At 37.9% G+C, this 14,369-nt stretch overlaps 1 protein-coding gene across 2 annotated transcripts in view; it reads left to right on the top strand.

Moving 5' to 3' along the window:
* Nucleotides 1-1,879: 1,879 nt before the first annotated feature.
* The window catches only part of ppef1 (protein phosphatase, EF-hand calcium binding domain 1), a 28,813-nt gene continuing 16,323 nt past the window's right edge, over nucleotides 1,880-14,369 (top strand). Inside the window, exons 1-5 of one of the 2 annotated variants that reach the window (XM_034011335.3) lie at nucleotides 1,880-2,094; nucleotides 4,856-5,027; nucleotides 7,090-7,164; nucleotides 10,786-10,913; nucleotides 11,245-11,305. In XM_034011335.3, the coding sequence (XP_033867226.3) occupies nucleotides 4,973-5,027; nucleotides 7,090-7,164; nucleotides 10,786-10,913; nucleotides 11,245-11,305 (319 nt within the window). In that variant the 5' untranslated portion in view covers nucleotides 1,880-2,094; nucleotides 4,856-4,972. Of the gene's footprint in view, nucleotides 2,095-4,850; nucleotides 5,028-7,089; nucleotides 7,165-10,785; nucleotides 10,914-11,244; nucleotides 11,306-14,369 lie in introns of both variants that reach the window. The other variant, XM_034011334.3, reaches the window with a different exon arrangement.

Genomic DNA, 14,369 nt, shown 5'->3' with positions numbered 1-14,369 from the left:
AGGCCTTGGTCTTTTTGGCTCCCCCGAGAGGCACAAAGCAGCTCCAGCTAAAAGAAGGAAGTTGGTAGTTACTGAAGTGCAAAACCAGGTGAAGAGGATGAGGTGTATCAAGGCAGATGGCAGAATATGGTTCAGCATAAGATTGACTGGTGAGACCTGTGAACAGTGGAACAGAGGAGGATCAGCTTCCTAATTGAGTCCACATTTGATGTTCTTCCATCACTGCAGAACCTGAATGTGTGGGTAAGAGAGAACCCTGCATGCCCTTCGTGCTCATCAACGGATACCCTGAAGCACATTTTTACAGGATGTAAGGTGGCTCTGAGCCAGGGTTGCTTCACTTGGCGTCAGGATCAGGTACTGTGATGCTTGGCATTAGCACTGGAAAAACAGTGTAATGAGATCATCAGTCCAGGAGAGAAACCAGCAGGAAAGGTTATTAGAACTAAAATTCACCTGGGACAATTGGAGGCTGCTAGCTATTGCAGAATGTGAGCAGAGTTTGCCCAGCACCTTATTTTCTCACCCGAGATTGCTACAACTGCCCTTCGACCTGACATTGTACTGGGGTCAGTCTCAGCATGCCTTGTGCTCCTGGTGGAGCTAACAGTGTCATGGGAGGATTCCGTGGATGAGGCACACGAGAGGAAGAAACTGATTTAGCTGCTGAGGTGGAAAAGCGGGGGTGGAGAGTCTGGGTTTAACAAATAGAGGTGAGTTGACGGGGATTAGTTGCGCACTCCATGACCTGGCTTCTCAGAGATATTAGATTCAGTGGACAGGAATTGTGGAGTATAGGGAAAAGTAGCAACTGGCTCTGGTTGAGGTGGAAAAAGGACAATTGGGGACCTCAAACGAGATTAAGTTAACATCAATGAAAAGTTATGGATGTCTAAGTCAAGTGATGGAGGAAGTTAACATCAATGAAAAAAATGGATGGCTAAGGAAAGTAAACTGGGCTGGTTTGGGTGGGAGATGGAGGGGAGTGGTGCTGGGATGCCAGCATCACTGTAGAGCCTTCCTGAGGTGTTGTGGGCTAGTCGACAAAACACAGAAGATGGGAGGTGCCCATCTGATGACCCCTGTGAATGCCCCACCCAGCCCATTCCAGATGGTACACATGCTGAGGTGCTAAGGAGGCTGCTCTTTGGTTCCTCCCTGGAGCCAGCCTCGCTGGCATAGTGCGTGCTGATGTGCCAGGGAGGCTGCAAATAAGCTGATTCCTGCAGCCAGGATTACACTTCAGCCATCAACACTTGGGCCAATAGGAAATCCACATGACCTGGAGGAAAAGTGCTGAAGGCTCATATATTACATCACAGCTACATCTTGGTTGATTCCCACCACTATTATCTCATTTTATCTTGGCAAAATATTAGCATGAAGTAAATAACAGCTACTCTCATGTAATAAAAATCTTACAAGCAGACAGCAGACGGAGTGTGTTTTTTAAATACTGTACCGTACTGTACTTACTGTTTTTAATTTTTATCTTAAGCGTTTGGCTCAGTTTTTTTCAGTGCCATTTTTTACTGTTTCCCTCATCATTGTGCAGCTGAACCTAAAAGAACACCTGAAACAGTAGCAAATGATGATTAAGAGCACATATAATTAAACAGAAACAAATATTATTTAAATTCAGACAAATTAAGAGATCTCAAATTATATTACTTTCTCTAGGATCCAATTTTAATTATATTTAATACAGCAACTCCATGGTTACATAACAGAGCTGTATCTCTTTAATGTAGCCATATGATGAGTCGGTGAACAGGGATTATTTCTCCTGCACCTTATTTTAGTTGAGTAGGGATTTACTGTAGTGTGTGAGTGCTCCTGACAGTGCCTGTATTCTTTACACAGAGCTGTTTGTCAGCCGCTGGAGAAGCTGCTGCTGCCTGTGGTGGGAAAGCTGCAGCTGTGCGCACCCCCAACCTTTCTAAATAAAGAAGGACTGATCGCATCACTCTGGGAGGTGAATGAATAATGCACAGCATGGAGGCTCATTTACATAATTGAGAACTGGAGGAATAAGCTTTGCTTTAATTCTGTGTTTGTGGACGAACTGCCGGACTGTACTAAATTGAGTTACAGGTATATTTAATCAATTTCCAAATGCCTTTTTGTCTTTGTGTTTGTGTGTATCAGGCTGGCCAGTGTGCACCAGTACAGTAGCTGCACGCAGTAAGCTAAGGGAAAATTATACAGTGAATACCACTGTATTCAGATGCTTGTTTAGATAGACATTCTGCTGAGCTGCAGTTTGACTGTCCACTGTTGCCATGCTCAGATGCTTTAATGCTGGACTCAACAAGCATGGGGCTCATCAGCAAATTAAATGTTTACCCTTCAGGTAAGGCATAGGCCGATGTTTAAGTTGAAACCTATGCTGAAAAGTATTTGTGACATTGATGGGCAAGAAGTTTAAAATCTTTGACCCCTATATGCTGTGTGTGTTGTTCTGAACCCTTCTGGTTATTAGAACTGCACAGTGCTCACTGAGAATGGTTCAGCCAGTTGAAGCGTAGGTCTACATGTAGTGGCTGTGCTAGACAAGACTGTTTTCTCCTCACTAGATCTTTTGCCTGATATTAGTTGTGATATTAGTTGTTAACCATCCAATGGTTAACTTTATAGTAAGGATTACCTGAGGGTCTACGCTTTGTCATGTTTTTCTGGTTTCTTTATTTAATTTGGAAGACATAGTCAATTTCTTAATTTTTACTGAGCAAGATCCATATGAGCATCTTTTCAAAGTACTTATGCAAGTCTGAAATTAATTATTATTTTTTTTTTTTGTAAAGGTGAAAAATCCATTAAAAAATATAGGAATTATTATATTGAGAATTTGCCTTCAATTGATGGATACAATTCAATCACATAAATGGCAATGGTTACTTAAATTCACAATAAAGGGCAATGTATTATTATTATTATTATTATTATTATTATTATTATTATTATTATTATTATTATTATTATTATTTAAACTTGTAGTTAATAAGGAGACCAGAAATAAGATGATACTAAAATGTACAGATGCTTAGGCTATACAGTATAAGCATTAATGAACATTCATTATTTCAGCTTATGTAAATTGTGCCCAGACACTTTTTCAAAAGTTATTTTTTTAATTTGATATAAATAAGGTATTTTCTTACTACTGAGTAAAAAAAAATCTTAATTACAACTTTCATTAAAACTGGTAATGTTTTGATAAAAATAATAAGCTGTATGAATGAATAAAGGGCGTACATTAAAAAAAGATCACAAGGTATTTCCTATGTGAATTCTGCACAGAGCGACTTTAGACTTGGTAATGAAAGCAGTGTTTCAAAGAAACACTTTCCCCTAGATGCAAAAAGAGTACGTAATTTACCCTTTGTGCATTTGTGTTTACAAACACATCACAGCATGTAAGTCGTTTTATATTCCATTACCCATTCCCGTTACCCCAGTTACAGTGGAATTTAAAATAATTTATCGAGTTCATTGTTTCTAACATAAACAGGATTAACCATGATAGAATGGAGGGGCCCAGAGGTTTTTTTTTTCAATGTGCAGAAATTCTTAATAACCAAGTCTTATCTCTTATAGTTCCCTTTTTATTTTGCTAAATTTTTCCAGGCTTTATTTTAAATTGGAATCCTATTGATGCCCAATTTCACCTGCTACCACACATTAAAATTCACTTTCTGTGCAGGGAGCAGTAGGTTGCCTAGGCAGTTACTGTACTTCCTATTAACACTACAATATTCAATTGACCATCTTTTGGTTCTTTGCTTGTATTGTTGTGTACTTCAATTTGAAATAGGCAGATATTTCAAAAACTATTCCACCGATGCACAGTTGCTGCTACTTTCTGGTATCTAGTCACTTTATGTATTGTTCGATGATTCCAGTTCACTCCAGTGGTTTAGCTGTAACCAGACCAGGTGACCTACAGCAAAGATTCAGCAGTTAATCTAGAATGCTGTCTTTGAAATACTGGCTATAACTTCAATTAACTTTACAATAAATAAATAAATAAATAAATAAATACATATTCTTAGTACAATATAGCAGCCCATTAATAATGATGATAAGAAAATAGATTTGAAAGCATTGGTTAGCAGTCTTTTAAGCCCCACACTCACATAGGAATCTGCAGGGGTTGGATATAAAAATATGAAACACGTGCAATATGTACAGTAGCAGGCACTTGCATAAAGAGTTGTCAGAGCCATAATTGAACTGAAGGTCAGCCTCTTTCTACAAAACTGGCATATAAAATAAATGCAGAAAAACATAAGCTATATCACACTATTATAGTTTGGAAACAAACTCTCCAGTCACAGCTGGTGTGCACGCACTTCCATATCTTACACATTGCAGTATAATCTTCTCATCTAAACCAGCCATAGTTCACAATTGGGATCTGCTGTACTAGAATGTACACAATATTGTATATTTATCCTATAGTATATCTATGAAACATATACCTTAGTAACCCCGTTTCTGACAACGATGAGAGCTGTCAACTACTCAGCTACATCGTTGTTTGCGAGAGGTCCCCGGTGCTGCCTACAAACAGGTAATAATCAGACTGATAACCACTCAGCCTGAAACAGGCAGGAACAGCACTCTAATAGGTAACGCAGAAGGCTTTGTCATGAAGCAACAGTGATATGAGGCTGCTGTTGATGGTCTCTGCATCATAATCGGTGATGGAAGGGAAGGCTCAAGTTGCAGGCTCACGTGTCTGCCTCAGATGATACTGCAATAATAATCAGCAGCAGCTCTAGCACTTGCAGCACACCTCTCCTTTTCTCCTGACAGAATTATTTCTGTACGTTTTTTTTTTTCTTCAGTACAGTAATGCGCCTCGAAGGATTTCCTAGAGGCGCCCATTCACAAGGCTGGTGTGAGAGCTCCTTCCCAACACCTGGGCTGCGTAAGGCTGAATAGATGAACACACACAGCTGCTGTAGCCATGGGATGTGGCACTTCTGTTGCCACTGAGAGCCAAACAAAGCAATCAGAGAAAGGTGAGTGCTGTAAAGCTGAGAGGCATGGAGGGTTGCCATGAGGCACTGAATGTTGTTACCTGCTGATAGCGACATCCTTTTCCCTTTTTCATTCAAAAGTTTTTTTTTAAATATTATAAATAATATGTTATTTTACTAGTCAAGTTGTTATCAATGCTCCATGGGAAAAAGGCCATGGATACTGAAGCAGTGTTTTGTTTTGGTTTTGGAATCACTTTATGACTTACTAGAATACAGTTGCTTGACGGAAATGAATGAAACATGAATTTTAGGTTGAACCAGCAGCATTCCAGCTTCGGTGTTTCACTTTGCTTTTTGTGATGTTCTCTGCATAACATCTGGTATCCCCTTTTTGAATTTGAATACAATTTAAATGATTATATTAAAATCAAACACGGCTAAGGTTGTTCAATACATTATAGAACAACATCATATAACATTTTACAACATTTCACAAAATGACATCTGGGTCTGTAAAAGTAGACTAACAATGTTAAATAATTTGCTTGAATATGATAATATATAAAGTGGTTGTTGTGGTAATATGCATTAACATATACAATAGAAGCTTGTTAAACCTATTTCTATAGAAATTACACAATCTGCTAATGGTAATTCTGTGGTTTCCTTATCTTGAGCTGTATTATTATATTATTAAATGAAGACTGTTTTATTTTTTTTTCTGCCAATGTTCCTGTTGTGAGAGATCAACATTAGCACAACTGTTCCTTCAGCTCAAGCAGTGAGATTCCAACTGCTGTGATCCCTCAAGTAATCTTCAGTATTGTAGACAGCTATGTCATGTCTAGTGACTAGTGTCGGCTCTGTGCTGGTTTAAATTGGTACCTACTAAACAGTACTGTGGCAAATCTGACTAGTCTAAAGTTGAGTATCTGGTTGTACAGTAGGTGACATAATTTACCCCCTTGCTTTCAGTATTGGAACAGTGTATTCAATTATCAAAGCAAGCACTTTTAGGTTATTTCTTTTGACTACATTAACTCATCTTAAAAAAGGCAGACTTGCAAGCTTTCAGGACCACATAGTTCCCTTCACCAGGTGACAGTGGATGAGAACAAAGGAGATAGTAATGTCATACCCAGCTAAAATGGGTAGCAGAAACAAAAAGAGCTGAACTTGCAGCATGTTGGTCTGTAAGTACTGTATCAGAGTCCCGGATGCTATCTATTCTAGACACAGTGTCCCTTTCAGAGGGAACTGTAAAAGTCACCTGTCAGTTTCAGTAAAGGTGGATGTCACACCACATGTGTACAAGCAGAGTTACACATCATTTATAACTAAGAAAACATGGGGAACCTTAACAGGTGTGTACTGATATAGGAGAGGGCTGCTCTAAAGCGTACGTCAGGTAAGTTTGGCAGTATAATTATGACAGAAGTGAAAAATGTAGCTAATAAAGTGTGGGTTTTGAAACTTAAGGGCACTACACTTTTAAAAGGCAACTTCTAACTGGGGCATTGTCAGAAAAATGGTAAATAAGTCACCTGGAACAGTGTTGAAATGACTGTATCTCTTGAAGCGGACAAGTGGGAATTGCTTGGTTAGTTTTGTACGGTCCATTACTCATCTTGCTATCAGGCACAATACACACTTCATAAACAAACACAGGATATACCGTGCATCTTGTCTCAAAAAAAACTTCTCAGTGCACAATCTGGATTCAGTCCATAACCTCTATCGAACTGATACGGCAATGCTTCTGCACCTTTTCAGTGACTCTGAAAATCCCCAAAGAGCCCACCCTCTGAAACAAACACGGATTTCAATTTGTAAAATATCAAACAGATGCTGCATTGAAGAGCTACCAGAAGGTCAATAATGTTGAACAAGTACTATTGAACCACAATCGATAAGACGGGAGGATTGATGGCCTCAGTAATTTAGTTTGGTGGTGGCGGGCAGGGTGAGGGATGTGTGTGAGGAGGGGCATCTATTAATTGCTTCTACTTCCAAAAAAAAAAAATCTTGTTGTTTATATTTTCTATCCTTAGCCTTTCTTCCTCTGGTGCCCTATTAATTTCTCCTTTTCTCAATTCCCTAGAGTTGACTTACAAATTCTTTTATTCAATTACTCAACGTGCAGATGAGTCTCCCAAGGCTCCCTCTCCGGCACTAGGTAAGCAGTAATGAGTGTGCTTCTCCATTGTGCTGTCCTCTATTGTTCACTCTGTCTTTTAAATTGTTTCGTTTGTTTTTTTGTTAAGGATTGAATTGGTAAGCCTTGATTTTAAGTGCCATTTATTCAGCTGTAATTAAAAACTGTAAATACTTTGGTGCCCACTAAACTGCATTACAATGTACTAAGCTGCATTATAGTGTTCTCTAATTGCAAAAAAAGTGTAATTGTACAAGTAAGATGAGATTTGTGGTTTTAATGGTCATCAAAAAATGATCAGTAATACAGTGCAATCGGTAGTCTTGAATGAGACCCAGGACTAAATTGCAGGGGCTGTTCAGGTCAGTATTGAGGTGTGCTTGTGAAGCTTTGAGGGATAGGTTTAGTGGCCTCTAATGGACTTTGCATGACCGTTGTCACTGTTTCTTATATTAGTGAACACTACATTTACATAAAAAATGAGTTGCATGGGTTGCCAGGGCATTGTTCACTGTATGGCCAAGGTTCTATCATCTCTGGGTGTCAATGTGTAGATACTTCTACTTTCTTCCTCTCCTAACCAGACCTTAACCCAAGCTAAAACTGTTCACATTCGCACCAAATTCTCTTTTTCCTTTACTGTCTCCCAGTTGTCTATGTGATCGAAATGAAATCATGTAACTAACCAACAAAATCCTACAAAACCTGACACCAGACTTTTTGACTGTTGTTCAGTGTCTGGTTCTGAATCGTAATCTGTATTTCCGTTGTTGTTTGACCAGGGTTTTAATTTCAAACTCTGATGTGGTTCCACTTAGGCTAGGTTGTCCTTGACATGTATAGAGTTTTATCCTGGATACTATATAGGAGCAAGAGCAAACCTCTGTGATTATCAGCTGCTTATTCCATTAACTCAAATACCCAAGAGCCTGAGTAGGTGTCAGGAGGATGGGGGACCTTTAAAAAAGTTGGAATTGAAAAATTGCTCTTATGAAGTCTACAAACCCCTCTGCACTTCCTTCATGCAAGTTTATAATATTTCTTTACTACAAGGACTGCACTTAAGCATACTGGTACTAAAGTGGGCACTAGACTGCATCAGTACTAAAACTGATGAAGTGAAATTAGTTTTCTTATAGCTACTGTATACTGTGTGGTGAATTCTGCTGTCCACTCCAGAGCATGGCTTCCTGTGATTCAGTGTGGGTAAAGCTGTCTGCCCCCGTCTACTGCCTTAGCCCTTGGTACTGTTCATAGAAAGTGTTCCTCTGTCCCATTGCTATGTGGTGCAGTTGTTCAGCATGTGGTTGAGCTACAATGTTTGTGAGACCAAACATGAATGTGGAATACAAATTTCAAACTGTTGTATAACAATTATACCAAATGTCCAATAAAGAATATGTATCCAAAGAGTAATACATATATATAACTAAACTCTCCTGGCATACACTGGGTCCCTGGATTACTGTGGAAGGCCACATACACGTGGTAGTTTACTTAAGCATCGGTGTGGAACAAGTCCAGGCATCAATGCGGCACTTGCACCCTGATGGCAATCGTTACTTTCAAGACGGAAGTTCACTCATCCACTGTGCCAGAACGGTTTGAGGAGCAAACAGCAGGCATCTTCCATGGTCACCACAATCCCCTTGAATGACCTTGTGACACGATAGCGTCACGGCCAAAGATGTTACTGGCAGCAATTAAAGACTCAGAGACAGAAGCTGCAGTTTAAAGTGCAAAGCTCATATTTATTAAACAAAAAAACAAAAGGTTTACACCAAACAATACAATATAAGCTGGGCATTCACCTTCAGTATAAAGTTCACTATAAAGTTCACTCACACACACACACACACACACACACACACTCAACAAGCTGTTTGTCATTCAATATGTTAACGTAACATTATTCAGCAGGTTTTATTCGACTTTATGAAGCAAAATTAGTTAATTCTATAGGGAGATACAAAACTTTTGTCCTTGGCTGTATTAATGATTGAATGGAATAACATCTTTCAAGACAACTCCCAGCACCTTGTGGAGTCTATGTTGTGTCATGTCAAGACTGTAATAGGGGCAAACAGCGACAGCATATCCGAAAAGCAGTCATTTAAATTGTGAATGCAGTATAGTGTATTTACCTCTTTAAAATGTATTTAAGGGTAATTTCCATAACAATAAGGAATCAAATAATTGTATTTATTTGAATTGATAAAGAATCATCATTATTTTGGTTTCTTTGAATCCAAAAGGTGGCAAATCACACCAGGCAATTTTAAATAAAAAATGAAAGTAGGAAGTTTGTGAGAAAAGTTTTGACTTCCCCTCGGTCTGCCTTTGTGTGTGCTTTCTCCCTGGATTTCCTCAATCGTTTTTGTTTATTTTTCTCTGCATACATTCTGAAATAGTGCCAGTATTTTTCTGGACCCAGATGTGCAGTTATTCATTGTTAGGTAACTCATAGCTTGTAATTATATATATATATATAAAATGTAATTGTCCATGCAAACTCTGAAACTCGCAAACTCTCATTTGTAAGTTTGAGTGTTTGAACTTGGTTAGGAACAATGTAATTTGGTATAATTATACATATGGTAAAGAATGAGAAATCAATCTTTTCAACTGCAATGGCCAATAACCCTGTCAATAATGTTCATCAGCTCATCATTGCACTCAGTAGTGTTAAATTCAGTATTATTGGGCTGTCAATCCATTCAAACGTATCATGAGAAACAGCTATAGCACCTGGTTCATTCCAGCAGCAACACATGCTTTACATGTATTTGTGTGCGTGTGTGTGTGCGTGTGTGTGTGTGTGCAAGTGTTGGAAAAATACCTGTTAATGTTACCAAACAAAAAATATCCATCTAAAGAATAACAATTAGCCATTTCATTAATGTTGCTTATTTCAACTTTTCAAACTTCAATGGGGGTTTCACTTCGTTAAGAAACAATTGTGCTATTGACACATAATTTATTTCCCCCCAGTGTGACCCAGTATCAAATTCCTGATCTCTTAAGCAGCCCTGCTCCTACGAGATGGCCCACTGCTATTGGAAATCCCTGATGTGTTTTGTTGGCAAAATCAGATTTGTGGGATTATACACCCAACAGAGCCTGTCATTTTCTTTACTGTGTGAGGCACCAGATGTTTACCTAATTATAGCATTTGTTTTGAGTTATTATCTCTGTCTGCAGTCAATTATATAACCATATTAACCTGTTTCAGTGTTTTTCTGGTTAACTCGCTTAAGACGTTTCTTTTATGTTCATAGACATTTTTTTTACTCAATGGAATTTTAGTGAGTACTGCAGACAACAATGTCTTAAAAATGCATGTTTTAAGATTGAAGAGATTACATCAAATTAAGATAATACTGGAAAACAAATAACAAAAATACATATACATATATCTGCCCTGCTTGGTCTATCAAAAAACATATGGATATGAATTAAAAGCAGAAAATGTACACCTTCCACCCCGGGGTGTTGCCCCTTCCAGGACACGATTGTGCCCTTCCTCCAAATCCATTGTCCTTCTTTGGTCCAGAGAGAACACAGCATATCGTATACCAAAACTGCTGTGCTGGGTATAATGGTATATTCTGTGTTGACATGGTATTCTATTTTGTGTCCCAGCTATGAAGGCAGCGGTTCTGATCCAGCGCTGGTACAGGCGCTACATGGCTCGGATAGAGATCAGGCGACGATACACATGGAGCATCTTCCAGTCCATCGAGTACGCTGGGGAGCAGGACCAGCTGCAGGTCAGTACTTGCATACTGTCTGTATTCATTGATACAGACTCATTTCAAGACTCAAGTAGTGAACAATTAAAACATTTTGTGCTTTGTTCATTGCCTTCACTGTCTTTATCAGGTTTTAGGTATTTCTCCCATACTTTAATGTGATGTTTTTTTTCTCTGTAGAAGTAGAGAATTGTATACCCTTGGACCTTACGCAATAGGAGCAGTCTTTCAGTTTTTAATTGACCTTTACAAAAGTTGCCAGATATTCAAAAAACTATTTGCTTGCATGTTAAGTAAATGCCTATATCAGTACCAGTAAAAATCAAAATCTCTTCCCTCTCCCCCACAGCTGTCCAGCTTCTTCACTTTCATGCTGGACAACTTCACTCGCCTTGGTGGGGCAAGCCCAGGTAAACGTGCAATTTTATTTATATTCTGTTCTATTAATTTGAAATACATAATTCGACTGCTGCCTCACACTTCCTGATCAGGAAGCCCGAAGATCAATGGACGGCCTCTGGGAAGACACAGTTGTGTGATGTGCAGGGTGAACACAGGTTTCTGGCTGTGCTTGGTTGTTGCTTTTTGCTCGGGATCCCACAGGGAGTGTTTAATTGGCTCTGGGGGCAAAATCAGCAAAAACAGCAGCTATACTGGCCAGGTGTCTACCCCAAGGAGATTGGCTTGGCAGTAGAATCAGACCAGTGACCTTTAATCCTCCTCAGCTCTTGTGGAAAGATAAAAGTTGTATTGAGGGAAGATTAGTGGACATCCTAAATGTAAGAGTAAAATGTAGGTAAAATTAAAGGGCACAATAATAAAAAGAAAATATTTCAAATCTAGGCTGTGCCTAGAATTAATACAGATCTCTAATAACAAGCACAGCACAAGAACATTAAAGCACATTTATATTTTATTTTCATCCTGTCCAGCTTATGTGGCTATAAATTAGCTAATGTGCAAGGATAAAATAATCTTTTAAACATTTCTAACCTGAGACCTTCATTATGACAGATTTAATGAGCATTGTAAGTAATGGAGGTGAATCTGCTGTATAACAGGACAAAGTGACAAAATACTGCCCACCTGGGCATCTATTCAGTGCTATTGAATATGATTATAGACACCTGCGGCTTTCAATATCATTTTTAAAATGTAACACAATATATGTATATAAATGATATGCTTGTGCTACATTGTGCTAGTGTACTTCATTTTAAAGGGAACTAAACTGTTAACAGTTAGTTTACTAACACAATACTACATAGTAATCAATATATAAAATATAAAAGATATAATTATATAATATATATTATCTCATTTGCAAAACATTACTAGTGTAACCTTCTAAAAGTGACTAAATAAATGCAACCCATTTTACAAGACCACAACTTAAAACCATTCTGGGGTCCCTAACTCAATAAGACAGTTATCGACACCAAGTATTTCAATACGTTACTCTACATAACAATGAGACTTTTTGGCACACTGTGCTAATAAAAAATGGTGCACTAAATTAGATTAAACTATGCATTACAATGTTGCCAGGGATATTCCCAACAATTTAAAACCATTTTGGGGTACTTGACTCAGGGCACTTATCAGCACACAGTATTACAATAACTTAGTATTCATTATAATGGGACTTCTTGGCAAACACTGTGCCAACAAAAACAGTAATTGTCCTGTTAAGTTAATTAATTAATACAAAAAATAAGGGAAGGTGCTGCATTAGGATTACTTCGATATGAGGAAGAAATTCTAATTAAGAAACCATCCATATAATCATACAGTATTATCTATTACTGGATTGGAAAACCTTGTGTCTGTGTTATTATTTTCTATCTAGACCAATGTGTGATTTTGTTTCCTAATTCACACAAAAATAAACCAGTGTTCTTCGCTTGCTTTTTCAAATGAAGGGTTGCTTAGCAACCTGGAAAGATGCAAGTTTCTGAGCTGCTAATGTAAAAGCTACCCTTATTATCGTGTTATGACTGCTTGCTTTATTGTGTGGATAGCCACTGTGTTATGCTATTATGTCAGTGTGCAGCCAATTACAATAATCACCACTTGATTCGAAACAATGGGGTAGAAAAATCCAATCATAACTGAACAGATTGTAGGTTTAATCAAAACTGTCACACAGTAAGAACTGTGGCAACCTGCAGTCTTGGTAACGGATCCTTCTTTCAGTCAGAATTCAAAGTACTGTACTGTTCTTTGCTAAAATTAAGAACATAAGAACGTAAGAAAGTTTACAAACGAGAGGAGGCCATTCAGCCCATCTTGCTCGTTTGGTTGTTAGTAGCTTACTTTACTTTTTCTTCTGACAAAATCAAAGCTGGATTATAGTGACCCTTGTCTGTATTGTTGTTTTTTGTCTGGGTTGAAGGATTTGAATAGTCTTTCTTTTTAACCACAGTAGCAATTAGGCTTTAGAACAGCTTGTTGTTTGTTGTACGGTATGGAAATAGTCTTGCTAAATGCAAAGGCTTAGTTTTATTAAACAAGTGTCCTTGTGTTGAGATTGTGTAGGCCACTTGACATTTTTGTGGTAATGGAATGGTTAGGAGAATGTAGAATGTTTTCAGAATCTTTATTATGAAGGATGAACCTTCCACAATCCACTCATGTTCAAGTGTATACTCCATCTCCCTCTCATGGCTGCTCTCATCTGTTATTTTTGCCTAATTCCTGTTTTAACCATCTAGATATTTTTCTACCATCTATATCTTTCCCGGGGTGTCATAGTTTACATAAGCTTTTATGCACTACAGCATTTGGTGTATACAAAACAAAAGCACCTTAGAGGGGGAAAAAAAAAGTTATTGTTCCACAGAGTCAAGTCACTATACATTACATAATGTTGTTAAAGGAGTGTAATCAATGCTTTAAAATCACTTATTAGCTTATGATTATTGGCGGTTCCCCCTTTTAATATGCTTAATATATTGTCCTAATCGTATCTACAGATAAACATCTCATTTCATTGCATCAACTGTAGACATAAACATGCAGTTTGGAGTGTGTTTTAAAGGTGATGAGGTACCAGGAAGCAGCAGGCACTTGTCATCTCTAGCATTGTCTTTGAAATATCTGCACATTCTAAATATATAAAATATAAGATCTTCAACAGAAAAGGTAGATCACTATTGGTATTGCTATTGCTAATAAGAGAAAATTGATTTTCTTAAACCTTGGTTAAGTCTTTTAAGCGTGTTTAGAACATTTTACAGCAAAAAACTACATTTTGAAGACATTTTCAACAATGTGAAGTGCACAAAACAAAATATCTCGGGAACTGACGAGAAAGTGCGAGAAACTAAAGCTGTGATAAAATATTTGATCAGACACCAAAATCTAAGCCAAACTGGACAAAACTACTAGTATAAATACCAAAATATATTACATCTTTTTAGGCTAAATGAAAAGGGTTTTAATAGAAGCTTTGTGCAATGTAGGCTTATAGTG

This window comes from Acipenser ruthenus, chromosome 8 (assembly GCF_902713425.1).
Source record: "Acipenser ruthenus chromosome 8, fAciRut3.2 maternal haplotype, whole genome shotgun sequence".
Taxonomy (NCBI): Eukaryota; Metazoa; Chordata; class Actinopteri; order Acipenseriformes; family Acipenseridae; genus Acipenser; species Acipenser ruthenus.
The sequence above is the reverse complement of the archived record's forward strand: the minus strand, read 5'-3'. Positions and strand labels throughout refer to the sequence as shown.